The sequence below is a fragment of the Babylonia areolata genome, chromosome 7 (genome assembly GCF_041734735.1).
Source record: "Babylonia areolata isolate BAREFJ2019XMU chromosome 7, ASM4173473v1, whole genome shotgun sequence".
NCBI classification, from domain to species: domain Eukaryota; kingdom Metazoa; phylum Mollusca; class Gastropoda; order Neogastropoda; family Buccinidae; genus Babylonia; species Babylonia areolata.
This window is the reverse complement of record NC_134882.1, coordinates 55,391,000-55,408,086: the sequence shown is the minus strand read 5'-3', so window position 1 is coordinate 55,408,086 and position 17,087 is coordinate 55,391,000. Positions and strand designations below refer to the sequence as shown.

Genomic DNA, 17,087 nt, shown 5'->3' with positions numbered 1-17,087 from the left:
ACACTTAAAGGAAAGACAAACGGGGACAGGGGCAAACAGAAAGATAGAGAACAGAAAATCACAAGCACAGACCTTTCCATAGCTGAAGCCATCAGAGATATAGATATAGATATAGATACACAGTGTCCCAATGATTCAGGTTCCCAGCAAATGAAAGCACCTGGCACATTTAAACACATTTCGCAAACAACACCGAGATTGGTTAAAAGCCAGGAATTGTCAAAAGCCAACAGAAAATGAAAATAACAAAAAAACAAGGAAAAAACAAACAAACAAATCTACTGACAGCAAAACAGAAAATGAAACACATTAGTGTACTGTCCAAAAATGAAGACAGTCTCGTAAAATTGATCGACCAGTCCATCATGTGAACTTAAAAAAAATGGCAATCATCATAATACTGAGCAAATTCCATTAACACAAACATTTGACATGTTTGGTTAAATGGGTCATACATGCTCACTCACAAATGTACATGGATCAAACATTCACACAAACTTTCATTCAAACATGCACATGGGTTCACATTTACACATACAGTACCACATGCAAACACACACACACACACACACATTCACACACACAGCACCACACCTGAACACACATGTACATGGGTACACATTCACACATACAGCACCACACAAACACCCACACTCACTCACATGTACATGGGTCACACATTCACACTTAACAGCCCCACACACATGCAGACAAGTCACATTCATGTACATGGGTACACATTCATGCATTCACAAACACATGTACATGGGTACACATTCACACATACAGCACCACACATGCATACACACACACACATCAGTACACATTCACACATGCAGCACCACAAGTGAACACCCACCCACTCATCAACACACATGTACATGTGTCACACACATCCAGCACCACACACACACACACACAGACATGTGCATGGGTGAAACATTCACACTTACAGCACCACGCACATAGTCACTCATGTACATGGGTACACATTCACAAATAAGCACCACACGTGTACACACACACACACACGTACATGGGTAACACACATCACTACCATCCCACTGCCATGCCCCGCACAGCACAGAATGATGACAGTTAGCTTTGTCATGCCCCCACAGCACATGATGACAGTTTGCTTTGTCATGCCCCCCACAGCACAGAATGATGACAGTTTGCTTTGTCATGCCCCCCACAGCACAGAATGAGACAGTTTGCTTTGTCATGCCCCCCACAGCACAGAATGATGACAGTTAGCTTTGTCATGCCCCCACAGCACATGATGACAGTTTGCTTTGTCATGCCCCCCACAGCACAGAATGATGACAGTTTGCTTTGTCATGCCCCGCACAGCACAGAATGATGACAGTTTGCTTTGTCATGCCCCCACAGCACAGAATGACAGTTTGCTTTGTCATGCCCCCCACAGCACAGAATGACAGTTTGCTTTGTCATGCCCCCCACAGCACAGAATGACAGTCAGCTTTGTCATGCCCCCCACAGCACATGATGACAGTTTGCTTTGTCATGCCCCCCACAGCACAGAATGACAGTTTGCTTTGTCATGCCCCCCACAGCACATGATGACAGTTGCTTTGTCATGCCCCCCACAGCACAATGACAGTTTGCTTTGTCATGCCCCACAGCACAGAATGATGACAGTTTGCTTTCTCATGCCCCCACAGCACAGAATGATGACAGTTTGCTTTGTCATGCCCCCCACAGCACAGAATGATGACAGTTTGCTTTGTCATGCCCCCCACAGCACAGAATGACAGTTTGCTTTGTCATGCCCCCACAGCACAGAATGATGACAGTTTGCTTTGTCATGCCCCCCACAGCACAGAATGATGACAGTTTGCTTTGTCATGCCCCCACAGCACAGAATGATGACAGTTTGCTTTGTCATGCCCCCCACAGCACAGAATGATGACAGTTTGCTTTGTCATGCCCCCCACAGCACAGAATGATGACAGTTTGCTTTGTCATGCCCCCCACAGCACATGATGACAGTTAGCTTTGTCATGCCCCCACAGCACAGAATGATGACAGTTTGCTTTGTCATGCCCCCACAGCACAGAATGATGACAGTTTGCTTTGTCATGCCCCCACAGCACAGAATGATGACAGTTTGCTTTGTCATGCCCCACAGCACAGAATGATGACAGTTTGCTTTAGGACCAAGAGGAAACATAAGGTAAGGGAGACAATCATTTGTCAGAAATCAGTACACATGATTTTAAGACACACATTTTTCAAAGGCAAAACAACTGCCCAAGCACATTCCAATTAAGTGCATCAATATCAGTCTCATGAAAATATGTGTGCACGAGGTTTTTAATTTCTTTAAGAAGACAGTGTTTTCTTAATTTGTTACTGCATTAACACTCTTCATGTGGTATCCAGTATCCAGACACTGGACCAGAATGTCAAGTGGGTATCCACACACTGGACCAGAATGTCAAGTGGGTATCCACACACTGGACCAGAATGTCAAGTGGGTATCCAGACACTGGACCAGAATGTCAAGTGGGTATCCACACACTGGACCAGAATGTCAAGTGGGTATCCACACACTGGACCAGAATGTCAAGTGGGTATCCAGACACTGGACCAGAATGTCAAGTGGGTATCCAGACACTGGACCAGAATGTCAAGTGCGTATCCAGAATGTCAAGTGGGTATCCAGACAATGGACCAGCAGAATGTCAAGTGGGTATCCAGAATGTCAAGTGGGTATCCAGACACTGGACCAGAATGTCAAGTGGGTATCCAGACACTGGACCAGAATGTCAAGTGGGTATCCAGACACTGGACCAGAATGTCAAGTGGGTATCCAGACACTGGACCAGAATGTCAAGTGAGTATCCAGAATGTCAAGTGGGTATCCAGACACTGGACCAGAATGTCAAGTGGGTATCCAGAATGTCAAGTGGGTATCCAGACACTGGACCAGAATGTCAGGTGGGTATCCAGACACTGGACCAGAATGTCAAGTGGGTATCCAGAATGTCAGGTGGGTATCCAGACACTGGACCAGAGTGTCAAGTGGGTATCCAGAATGTCAAGTGCGTATCCAGAATGTCAAGTGGGTATCCAGACACTGGACCAGAATGTCAAGTGGGTATCCAGACACTGGACCAGAATGTCAAGTGGGTATCCAGAATGTCAAGTGGGTATCCAGACACTGGACCAGAGATACCCAGACACTGGACCAGAATGTCAAGTGGGTATCCAGACACTGGACCAGAATGTCAAGTGGGTATCCAGACACTGGACCAGAATGCCAAGTGGGTATACAGACACTGGACCAGAGATACCCAGACACTGGACCAGAATGTCAGGTGGGTATCCAGACACTGGACCAGAGTGTCAAGTGGGTATCCAGAATGTCAAGTGCGTATCCAGAATGTCAAGTGGGTATCCAGACAATGGACCAGCAGAATGTCAAGTGGGTATCCAGAATGTCAAGTGGGTATCCAGACACTGGACCAGAATGTCAAGTGAGTATCCAGAATGTCAAGTGGGTATCCAGACACTGGACCAGAATGTCAAGTGAGTATCCAGAATGTCAGGTGGGTATCCAGACACTGGACCAGAATGTCAGGTGGGTATCCAGACAATGGACCAGCAGAATGTCAAGTGGGTATTCAGAATGTCAGGTGGGTATCCAGACACAGGACCAGAATGTCAAGTGAGTATCCAGAATGTCAAGTGGGTATCCAGACACTGGACCAGAATGTCAAGTGGGTATCCAGAATGTCAAGTGGGTATCCAGACACTGGACCAGAATGTCAGGTGGGTATCCAGACACTGGACCAGAGTGTCAAGTGGGTATCCAGAATGTCAAGTGGGTATCCAGACAATGGACCAGCAGAATGTCAAGTGGGTATCCAGAATGTCAAGTGGGTATCCAGACACTGGACCAGAATGTCAAGTGGGTATCCAGACACTGGACCAGAATGTCAAGTGGGTATCCAGAATGTCAAGTGGGTATCCAGACACTGGACCAGAATGTCAAGTGAGTATCCAGAATGTCAAGTGGGTATCCAGACACTGACCAGAATGTCAAGTGGGTATCCAGACACTGACCAGAATGTCAAGTGGGTATCCAGACACTGGACCTGAATGTCAAGTGGGTATCCAGACACTGGACCAGAATGTCAAGTGCGTATCCAGAATGTCAAGTGGGTATCCAGACACTGGACCTGAATGTCAAGTGCTAAATTGTTCAAGAACAGGACTATCCATAATACAGTCTATCTTTTTTTCTTTTTTCTTTTTTTTCCTCTAACAATGAAATTTCCTTTCCTTTCTAGCATTGTAACTAAACACTCATCTGACCTTACATAGCTGAAAAACTGTAAACATCAATCCCATAGGGTCTTAAGGGGGTGGTGGTGGTGGGGTGGGGGGGTGTTACTGAAAAAAACAACAACTTAGGCACTAGTACAGTCATACACATGGGCATAAGCCTTGAACGTCCCCTTCTGACACTGACAGTCCCATCATTTTTTTCACCAACAAAACCATAGCTCATTGAACATAACAAAAAATATACAGTAACTCACACGATCCTATACAACAATGTACAGTTTGATTAATACCAGTCACACTGCAGCCAACCTAGTAGTCACTGGAGAAATGCAATGGACATAGCAAAGAGATAATGGTAGAGTTTAATGACTTACGCCTTTATAGAGATAACATTTCTATCACTCCTTTCAAATTGTTTTTAATAACTTTGTTTAATGGTGTTTTTGTTTGTTTTTCTGAATACTTTCCAATCTATTCATAGAACTGGTTACAGGCCAGCCAGTGACACAAGGCTGTACATGGCCTAAAAAACAAAACAAAAACCACCCATGTACACACTGATCCCACAGAACATGGTCACATTCATGCACATACACCCATGGTATGCTTCTGCTGACCATTACAGAAAAAAAAGAAGAAAAGACGAAATCTAGTTCAGAATTTCCAAACAGTGGGGGAGACAATTCAAACTGAAAGTACCCCTGACATCCCCCTGTGGGGAGAATTTCCAATAAAAACATCGAAAATAATATCATGAGAGCTCAAGACCAGTCCGTATATAGACAGTTGTCAATCACTTTATACCAACAACATAAATAACCAACTCAAGCTTTTTGGGTTTTCGTTTTTTGTTTATCACCCTCAATCGTTTCATACAATTGACATGAAACATATGTCACCACTGTCAACCATTTCACACAAATGGTATGTATCATAATCTGAACTGTGAATAATTTCACATGAATGATATGTAACAATATTAAAAAACAATGATATAATAAAAACATGTTCATCACCATCAGTTATATATATATATATATATATATATATATATATATATATATATATATATATATATATATATATATATATATATATATATATATATATACACACACACATATATATATATATACAAGAAAATGCAATTTTTTGGTTGATCTTTGCTATTCTTCACACAGATGTCCAAGACTACACAGTTTGTCTTTCCTATTGACACACAACTGGACACAAGAGAACCTGAGCAACCAACTTGCATGCATCAGTTCACTCTATAAGCCAAGTGCTTCTTCTGTGCAAGGACTAACATCAGGCTTCATTGTTTAAAAGAAATACTTTAGAATCTTTTTTTTTTGTTGTTGTCTTTTTGTGTTTGCTATGGATGCCCCTTACAAAGCAGATGCTTGTTTGTCTTTTCCTTTATTCTGTCAAACATCATATATTGTAAATACATTCAGCACAACATCACATCATGAACAGAATTAAATGTAACTGATCTTCCTCGACTGAAATACTAAACATACATAAATTAACTTGACAAACCAATGTCATGTGTACATACACATATATATAGCCAGTGCAGCTTTAAAATGTCCCATGTCTTAGAATGTGGTGCTGGAACCGGCAAAAAGAACCCCATCATTTTGGAACACGCTCTGAACTGCACGGGCTTTTCTTCAAAGCTCAAAATGAGGTGCCATTTCTGATCATCAATTTTCCATGACTGAAATCCCAGATATTTTCACATTAACTTCTGTGCCAAAGAAGAAACTGTTTCTGGCAATCAAACACTTTATTCAGTTTATCCACTAACCACATAAATAATCAAAGAGCAAGTGAACAACGGATACGATAACCACACATGCCTCTTCCTTCCTACACACACACACACACACACACACACACACACACACACACACACACACACACACACACACACCCCCCATAAATTTAACTTTCACTGCAATATTGTAAACAATAAACTTTGTCAGTTAGGGTAACTGCTGAAAATAAGGTAACTAAACAGACATCAGAGGAAATTAGTGAAGGAGGTGTCTGTCCTCATGGAGATGACTGGATGATGTGATGGTTTTCTCCGGAGAGGATGCATCTTTGCATCATGAATGTGTCCTCTGTCCTCATTCGTTCATTCATTCCCTGAAACAAATGCCAGAGTCGAGTCTCATCACCTCATGACAAAAGTCACCTCCCAACAACAACAAAAGTCATCACCTCATGACAAAAATCACCTCCCAACAACAAAAGTCATCACCTCATGACAAAAATCACCTCCCAACAACAACAAAAGTCATCACCTCATGACAAAAACCACCTCCCAACAACAACAAAAGTCATCACCTCATGACAAAAGTCACCTCCCAACAACAAAAGTCATCACCTCATGACAAAAGTCACCTCCCAACAACAAAAGTCTCATCACCTCATGACAAAAACCACCTCCCAACAACAATAAAAGTCATCACCTCATGACAAAAGTCACCTCCCAACAACAAAAGTCATCACCTCATGACAAAAGTCACCTCCCAACAACAAAAGTCATCACCTCATGACAAAAATCACCTCCCAACAACAAAAGTCATCACCTCATGACAAAAACCACCTCCCAACAAAAACACAAGTCTCATCACATGACAAAAATCACCTCCCAACAACAACAAAAGTCTCATCACCTCATGACAAAAATCACCTCCCAACAACAACAAAAGTCTCATCACCTCATGACAAAAGTCACCTCCCAACAACAAAAGTCATCACCTCATGACAAAAGTCACCTCCCAACAACAAAAGTCATCACCTCATGACAAAAGTCACCTCCCAACAACAAAAGTCTCATCACCTCATGACAAAAATCACCTCCCAACAACAAAAGTCATCACCTCATGACAAAAGTCACCTCCCAACAACAAAAGTCATCACCTCATGACAAAAATCACCTCCCAACAACAAATGTCATCACCTCATGACAAAAACCACCTCCCAACAACAAATGTCATCACCTCATGACAAAAATCACCTCCCAACAACAACAAAAGTCTCATCACCTCATGACAAAAATCACCTCCCAACAACAAAAGTCATCACCTCATGACAAAAGTCACCTCCCAACAACAAAAGTCATCACCTCATGACAAAAATCACCTCCCAACAACAAAAGTCATCACCTCATGACAAAAATCACCTCCCAACAAAAACACAAGTCTCATCACCTCATGACAAAAATCACCTCCCAACAACAAAAGTCTCATCACCTCATGACAAAAATCACCTCCCAACAACAAAAGTCATCACCTCATGACAAAAACCACCTCCCAACAACAACAAAAGTCATCACCTCATGACAAAAATCACCTCCCAACAACAACAAAAGTCATCACCTCATGACAAAAATCACCTCCCAACAACAAAAGTCGTCACCTCATGACAAAAACCACCTCCCAACAACAACAAAAGTCATCACCTCATGACAAAAACCACCTCCCAACAACAACAAAAGTCATCACCTCATGACAAAAATCACCTCCCAACAACAAAAGTCGTCACCTCATGACAAAAACCACCTCCCAACAACAACAAAAGTCATCACCTCATGACAAAAACCACCTCCCAACAACAACACAATCAGCAGCAGCAGTCAGCAGAACAATCTGTCAAGGAGTATGCGAGGCCTGAAGCGTTAAGCCATAAACAACAAAGTGTTAACAGCAGAGAGGAACATGTTGGAAGAGCTTTCAGTTCTTCAGCTTTCCAAACCTGGAATTCACTGCCCTTTTTTCAATCTTTCACTGGCCCTCACTCACATCCTTGAAAACAGATAAAAAAAGAAAACCCACTCCTTTTCAAGCAGTGCTCTACACAATGAAGCCACTCCATTCTATATCTGTATTTTGTGGATCCACATCTATTTTTTGTGTTCGTTCTTTAGTTTAGCGTCGTTTCACAATCAGTGATATTAGACGATAAAAAAGGGGGAAGGGGGTGTGGGTGGGGGCTGGGGTGTAGGGGTGTGTGTGTGTTGGGAGGGGGTGGGGGGGGGGGGGGAGGAAAGAGGAAAACAGAAAAGGTAGAAAACTACAAAAAAATGCATACAATTCAATAATGATAACAATAATCAGAAGCCATCAACTCGATTCTGAAGTACATTAAAGAAATGTAGAAATAGGGCTATGAACTAATGCCTAGGAAAGTTCGACTATGAGAACCTCGTCAGAAATAACTTTCCATATTTCTGTGTGTGTGTGTGTGTGTGTGTGTTTCTCTCTGTCTGTATGTGCATGTGTTCTTGTGTGCTTTGTGTCTGACTGATGCGTTCTTGTAAAGCAATTTGAGAAGTTTGATAGCACAACATAAATGCACTATTATTATTATATCTATTACCATTATTATCATCATCATACATTGCTGATTCTGCCATTCCTGAAACCACCACTCCCACAGCCAAACTCAGAGCAGTGTGATACATGTGATACATGCAGTTTAAAATGAACAGGCTGTTGACACTGTAAAAACTACAACAAAACCAACTACAACATCATGCCCATGCAAGGGGAGACTACAGATTCATCACATAACAGAAAAGAAGAAAAAAGAAAAGAAAAATCACTCCACAATTCACAGTCCATGGACACTAATCATCCAGCCTCAGGAGTCTCTCTGGTGTGTGGCCTCCTGGTGAGCCAAAATCTAGTTTCCTGTAGAACTGCCAGTGCAGAGACTGTGACAGATGAACCCAATGATTTGGCTGTGTATAAGGGGGTGGGGGTGGAGGGTCAGGGGCAGATGGGGGTGGGGGGTGGGAGAGGGGGAGTAATGCCACTAAAACTGTGCAGCATGTGATAGGGGGCAGCAAAAAAAAAAAAGTTCAACCTATGAACTGGGTACAATGCTAGCCATCAAATGAAAAAGCAATCCACACCACTACCTCCTGTTCAAATCAAATCTTATTGCTGTGTTGGAAAACACAAGAAAAGACAACACAACAAAAAACAACATAAAACAACACAAGCAAAGCAAAGCAAAGACAAGAAAAGAACAGACTATGTTAAACAGGACACACAACAAAAGAAAGAAATAGATAAACATTTTTAGGGAAAAAAAACAACAACAGCCTTGCCTTCCTACCTGCCTTGCAGGGTGTGTCACAAAACAATAAATAAATAAATAATTATATAAATAAATGTCACGTCATGCAGGACACCAGAAGGGGACTCCCAACTACTGTGCTCTAAAACCACCCCTAAACCATACAGTGAAGACCCCCCTCTCAGTGTGCAGTCTGTGGAAATGAGACAGACTGGCTGTCCAAAACGGGCAGCAAGCTGGACCAGACCGGCCCTGAGACAGAACACAGTAAGTCTTTCCCCCGATGTGAAATCCATCTGGAGGAGTCCACTTCACACCAAAATGAAGAAAACTCCAGAGCCTTGTGATGACGACACCACACACCTCTCTCCAGAGCACACACATGTCCTTCATTTCCAGGCTGCGGACTGGACGGACACCGTTGGCTTCTGGCTCACCAACAGGATCAACAACTCCTGCTCAGACCAGAGCCCTTGTGGCACGAGCGTGCAATCCCCTGAGCATGTCCTTCAGTTGTGCCCAACCCATGCTGCACTCATGTAAATTCTTGCCCAGTGCTGTGGAAACTGTGGGAAAGTGTGGGGTCTGGCGGAGGAGGCCTTGCGATGGATTAATGCAGACTTCATCGCTGCAACAACCCTGACCACCACCTTCTGTGTGCGCGGGCTGCAACTCCCACGTTCACTCAAATTTTTACGAGGGGGCTTTTACCTGCATGACCGTTTTTACCTCACTATGTGGGCAGCCATACTCCGTTTTCAGGGGTGACACCTGACCATATGACATGGAAACTGGAGTACAGATGGAGAAGAAGACAGAAAGAAACAGGTAACTGGCTGCTCCCTACCTGCCCTTAAGGCTGTGTCAGCCATCACCAACTGGAAGATCTTGGGGTACAGGTGTCGCTTGTCCTCACCCAGCAAGGTGGCGGCAATGTCATCGTCAGCCTCCTCCCGCCCCTCCTCCATTCCTCCCTCCTTCTCCTGTACATCCTGCCCCCAACAATAAAGACAGTGTCAGACAGCATAACACAAGACATGTTCACTTCAGTTACTCAAGGAGGCGTCACTGCGTTCAGACAATTCCACATACGCTACACCACATCTGCCATGCAGATGCCCGACCAGCGCTTAAAAGACAAGGCATGATGTGCGCGGAATGGAACCACAATAAATCAGTGCTGTTTGACACAGAGGGCAGTGTTATAGGTTAGAATAGGCAAATGTGTGACAAACTACAAGACAACACAGCATAAGATGAGCAACATGAGACAATGTCAAACAAGACACAGTCACTGTGTGCTGAATGGAACCACTATCCACTTCACAGATGCATCTTTGGAAGCATTGCTAAATTTTCCTGACCAACACTGCATGTGTCTTATCTCTCAGCCTTGGCTGATGCTGGGATATATTATCCAAGTACAGCCTCATACCTAGCACCTGTAGTAAAATGACACAAAAAGAGTTACCAAATGTAGTGTTTTTGTCAGGAGCTGCAGATGTTGTTGCATGGATTTTTTTCCCTTTCTTTTGGGAAGTTGTGGTGGGGGTGGCTTGCTTTGTGTATTGGTGTTCTAATATGTATGGGATGTTGATTGCACTTTCTAACTGATAAATATATTTTCGTTGTTGTTGTTGGTATTTTCCCCTTTTATCCAAACACACAATCATATATTCATGTACTCCTACACATGTACAGCTTGCTTACACAATTCATACTTCTACACTTGTAATCAACTATAGCTTACATACACACACAAACACATATTCATACATTCACATACATGTACAACTCACACACACAGACACATGCACACACACACTACACACCTTCTTCAGCATTCATAGGAGCAACTTCCATGTTCACTTGTATGAATGAGTGGACTTGATGTATATTACTATTTTTACCCTGCCATGTAGGCAACCATACTGTTTTCTGGGGTGTGCATGCCGGGTAGGTTCTCATTTCCATAACCCACTGAATAACTGACATGGCTTACAGGATTTTTAATGTGCACATCATATTAGCTCTTCCGCATGTGTATACATACCCATGAAGGGGTTCCGGCACTAGCAGGTCTGCACATGTGTTGAACTGGAAAAAATATCTCCCAAATTTATTTACCCCAAAGGTATGCCAAAACATGTGACTGAATTCAGGAAACTTTGGTGATTATACAGCACTGTGAACTTTCAACCACCACAACCATCAAATTACATATTTCACTCAAAATGAAAAGAAAATTGAATCAACAGAAAAAAAAAGAAGGAAAGAAGAAGAAAAAAATTCAGACCTGTACGGCCTTGTAAGCCTTCATGAATGTCGCTGATCCCAGCAACCTTTCCAGATCTTTCCGCTGCTGCTCCAAGCGACTGGTAAGGTCAAGGTCATCATCGCCCTCCTCCATGTCCCCATCCCCAAACACTGTTTCGCTGTCAGTGTCATCTGGTGGGAAAGGGTCACGTCGTACGGTCAACATCTGCTGGTTGATTTTCAAACTATGCAACTGGACACTCTTTCAGATGGGAGTCAGGAAGATGCTAAATGTATCTAAATGTATCTAAATGTATCTTTTTGTAAGCACCATTAAAAGGAATCCAATAGAGAAAATATATTGGTCAACTGCCCACTACAAAGGTTATTTTGTTCATCAAATTTAAATGAAATAATCACTGTTAATCTATTGAAACAGGGCGGGTCAACTGAATTCCAAGAGAATACTGTTATTTGTTGTTGTTTTTTTTAATGTGACATGGAAACTGTTGGTGATGAATTTCATTTTATCATGATATCTGTAAAAGACTGTTGCCAGATAAACACAGATGTCAAAATCTGTATTCTCATTCTAAAAAGTTCCTGCGGGCAGTTTTGTAAATTCATTAAAACTTGCAATGTTGCACTGGACAATATTATACAGAGAAAGGAATGTTAATCCTTATTTTTCCTTTACTGATAAACCTAGCTTATTTCTTCTTTTGTTGTTTTCTAAAATCCTTCAATGTCAGAGAGAAAAACTGACAGACAGACAAGATGAGAGAGTACAGGAGTGTGTGTGTGTCTGTGTGTGAGTGTGTGTGAAAGCAAGCTATACATGTATGCAAGTGCATGAACATTGTGTGTGTGAATGTAAGACAAGTGATACATGTGTGAATGTGTGTATGTAAGCACACAAACTAGCTGTGTGCAAGTGGAAGAGTACATGTGTGTGTGTGTGTGTGTGTGTGTGTGTGTGTTGTGTGTGTGTAAGCAAATTATACATGTGTGAGCATGTGTAAATACGTGCATGTCCCAAGACTGCTTGCAGAATATGAACACACATGTACGCATGCATGTACGTATATGTCAAATATACATGGGTCAGACAAGACTGCTTTTACAAAGAGTAAAACCTAAATCACCTTCATCTTCCTCATCCTCCTGGTCATCGTTCATATCCTCCATTATCTTTTCCTCGTTTTCTTCCTGCAAAGGGGAGTCACTGCACAAGGGACATGACTGAGTATGATATTCCATCTTAAAAACATCCACACAAAAATCATAAAATAAAATAAGTATACATGGACATGTACAGGGAGATGAGTTTATTTCAGGGATTTCTTAGGAAAAACAAAGTATGAAAAGAAAAAAGGGAAGGAAGGATCTGTAATAAGCACACCATTCTGTACCTTACTGTATCATTCTGTTCACACCATTCTGTACCTTACTGTGTCATTCTGTTCACACCATTCTGTACCTTACTGTGTCATTCTGTTCACACCATTCTGTACCTTACTGTATCATTCTGTTCACACCATTTTGTACTTTACTGTGTCATTCTGTTCACACCATTTTGTACCTTACTGTGTCATTCTGTTCACACCATTCTGTACTTTATCATTCTGTTCACACCATTCTGTACCTTACTGTATCATTCTGTTCACACCATTCTGTACCTTACTGTATCATTCTGTTCACACCATTCTGTACCTTACTGTATCATTCTGTTCACACCATTCTGTTCTTTACTGTATCATTCTGTTCACACCATTCTGTACCTTACTGTGTCATTCTGTTCACACCATTCTGTACCTTACTGTATCATTCTGTTCACACCATTCTGTACTTTACTGTGTCATTCTGTTCACACCATTCTGTACTTTATCATTCTGTTCACACCATTCTGTACTTTATCATTCTGTTCACACCATTCTGTACTTTATCATTCTGTTCACACCATTCTGTACCTTACTGTATCATTCTGTTCACACCATTCTGTACCTTACTGTATCATTCTGTTCACACCATTCTGTACCTTACTGTATCATTCTGTTCACACCATTCTGTTCTTTACTGTGTCATTCTGTTCACACCATTCTGTACCTTACTGTATCATTCTGTTCACACCATTCTGTACCTTACTGTATCATTCTGTTCACACCATTCTGTTCTTTACTGTATCATTCTGTTCACACCATTTTGTACCTTACTGTGTCATTCTGTTCACACCATTCTGTACTTTATCATTCTGTTCACACCATTCTGTACCTTACTGTATCATTCTGTTCACACCATTCTGTACCTTACTGTATCATTCTGTTCACACCATTCTGTACCTTACTGTATCATTCTGTTCACACCATTCTGTACCTTACTGTATCATTCTGTTCACACCATTCTGTACCTTACTGTATCATTCTGTTCACACCATTCTGTACCTTACTGTATCATTCTGCTCACACCATTCTGTACCTTACTGTATCATTCTGCTGCACACCATTCTGTACCTTACTGTATCATTCTGTTCACACCATTCTGTACCTTACTGTATCATTCTGTTCACACCATTCTGTACCTTACTGTATCATTCTGTTCACACCATTCTGTACCTTACTGTGTCATTCTGTTCACACCATTCTGTACCTTACTGTGTCATTCTGTTCACACCATTTGCACTTTACTGTATCATTCTGTTCACACCATTCTGTACCTTACTGTATCATTCTGTTCACACCATTCTGTACCTTACTGTGTCATTCTGTTCACACCATTCTGTTCTTTACTGTGTCATTCTGTTCACACCATTCTGTACCTTACTGTGTCATTCTGTTCACACCATTTGTACTTTACTGTATCATTCTGTTCACACCATTCTGTACCTTACTGTATCATTCTGTTCACACCATTCTGTACCTTACTGTGTCATTCTGTTCACACCATTCTGTTCTTTACTGTGTCATTCTGTTCACACCATTCTGTACCTTACTGTGTCATTCTGTTCACACCATTCTGTACCTTACTGTATCATTCTGTTCACACCATTCTGTTCTTTACTGTGTCATTCTGTTCACACCATTCTGTACTTTATCATTCTGTTCACACCATTCTGTACTGTATCATTCTGTTCACACCATTCTGTTCTTTACTGTGTCATTCTGTTCACACCATTCTGTACCTTACTGTATCATTCTGTTCACACCATTCTGTTCTTTACTGTATCATTCTGTTCACACCATTTTGTACCTTACTGTATCATTCTGTTAATATCACATACAGGCACTTTTTTCCTTTTTTTTTTTTTTTTTTTTTTTTTACTTTGCTGCATTATAATATCACATACAAGCAGACTATTTTGTACTTAACTGTATCATTCTGTTGACAGCACATGCAGACAGGCTATTTTGTACTTTTTGTTAAAAATCAAATACAGGCAGACTATTTTGTACTTCACTATATTTTTCTGTTTTTATCACATTCAGGACCCCTAAAAACAATACTCTGTGTTCCTGAATATGAGAGAGAGAGAGAGAGAGAGAGAGAGAGAGAGAGAGAGAGAGAGAGAGAGAGAGAGAGAGAGAGAGAGAGAGAGAGCACCTGTAGAATAGAAGCAAAGAATGAAATATTTTACTACTTTGTTATTCTGTGAAGGGACAAGAAGAGTAATCTGCAGTGAACAGGAACATCAGCAGGTGACTACACGGAGACGCTGGCATCAGATGCAAAGGAAGCAGCCCACCAAGGAAACATGTACAATCTCTACTACTACACCATCAAGAAGCTGTCCGGAAAGTTCAGCAAACCCTAAAGATCCATGAAGGACAAGGCAGGGAGGACAACACTAAATGAAGAGGGGCAGATGAACACAAAAGGTGAAGGATTTTGAGGAACTGCTAAACAGACCAGCCTCTCAGGAACCACCAGCTGGCAGCGACCTACCGACTGACTGCAATATGCCTACCATGGAAGAGATCCATCAAGTTGTCAAGAAACGGCAAGTCTGCAGGACCAGACAGTATTCCAGCAGAAGCACTCAAGACTGACAATGAGACCAGTGTGGAGATGCTCCACCCACTCTTCAGCCAGATCTGGAGGAGGAGAAAGTCCCTTCAGAGGAGAGAGAGTTGCCCCATCAAGCTAAGAAAAAAGACCTTAGCTCCTGCACAAACTACAGAAGGATAATGCTGCTGTCCACTCCTGGTAAAGTCAACAGAGTCCTGTTAAACAGAGTGAAGGATGCTGTTGATGCACAGCTCTGAGATCTGTAGGCTGGCTTTCACAACGACAGATCTTGCCACACTGACCAGAAAGCAACACTGCACATTATCTTGGAATAATATCTGGAGTGGAGCTCGCCTCTCTACGTCAACTTCATTGACTATGAGAAAGCATTTGACAGCTGGACAGACACTATGGAAGCTGCTGCGACACAACAGAGTGCCAGAGAAGATGACGAATATTATCCACAACTTGTATGAAGGGATGTTCTGCAGGGTGGTCCAAGGCTGACAACTCACAGAAGCCTTCCAAATAAATACAGGAGTATGGCAAGGATGCTTACTGTCGCCCTTCCTGTTCCTACTTGCAATAGACTAGATTATGAAGACCTCCAAAACCCAGAAGAGAAATGGCATCCAGTGAACACTTAATACAGCTGTACGACCTTGCCTTTGATGACAATCTGGTCATCCTCTCCTACACCCAAAATCAGATGCAGGAAAAGACAAGCACCGTTTTGGAAACATAAGCTTGCCTGGGTCTCAACATCCACAGGGGGAAGAGCAAGATCATCAAGGTCAAAGCAGCAAACACAACACCTATCAGGCTGGAAGGCCAGGCACTAAAAGAGGTGGAAAGCTTCACTTCCCATGGCAGCATCATCAACAAACAGTGTGGAAAGCTTCACTTACCATGGCAGCATCATCAACAAACAGGGTGGAAAGCTTCACTTACCATCGCAGCAGCATCAACAAACAGGGTGGAAAGCTTCACTTCCCATGGCAACATCAACAAACAGGATGGAAAGCTTCACTTACCATGGCAGCAGCATCAACAAACAGGGTGGAAAACTTCACTTCCCATGGCAACATCAACAAACATGGTGGAAAGCTTCACTTACCATGGCAGCATCATCAACAAACAGGGTGGAAAGCTTCACTTCCCATGGCAACATCAACAAACAGGGTGGAAAGCTTCACTTAACCATGGCAGCAGCATCAACAAACAGGGTGGAAATGATGCTGACTTTAGAACCCGGATTGCCAAGACAAGGGCAAGGATTTCCACCAGTTGAATAATTTCAGAGATCCCACAGTTAACATCAAGATCAACATCTTCAACACCATAGTGAAGCCGGTCTGCTGCTCTATGGAGCAGAGACCCCGAGAACCACTGTCACCGCCACAAAGAGAATC

The 17,087-nt window shown here is 42.2% G+C and overlaps 1 protein-coding gene across 1 annotated transcript in view; it reads right to left on the bottom strand.

Moving 5' to 3' along the window:
- Positions 1-5,458: 5,458 nt before the first annotated feature.
- LOC143283892 (uncharacterized) overlaps positions 5,459-17,087 on the bottom strand; it is an 85,731-nt gene continuing 74,102 nt past the window's right edge. Inside the window, exons 32-35 of the mRNA XM_076590283.1 lie at positions 12,819-12,898; positions 11,714-11,865; positions 10,265-10,409; positions 5,459-6,474 (exon numbers count right to left, since the gene is read on the bottom strand). Of these exons, the coding sequence (XP_076446398.1) occupies positions 6,464-6,474; positions 10,265-10,409; positions 11,714-11,865; positions 12,819-12,898 (388 nt within the window). The 3' untranslated portion in view covers positions 5,459-6,463. The remainder of the gene's footprint in view (positions 6,475-10,264; positions 10,410-11,713; positions 11,866-12,818; positions 12,899-17,087) is intronic.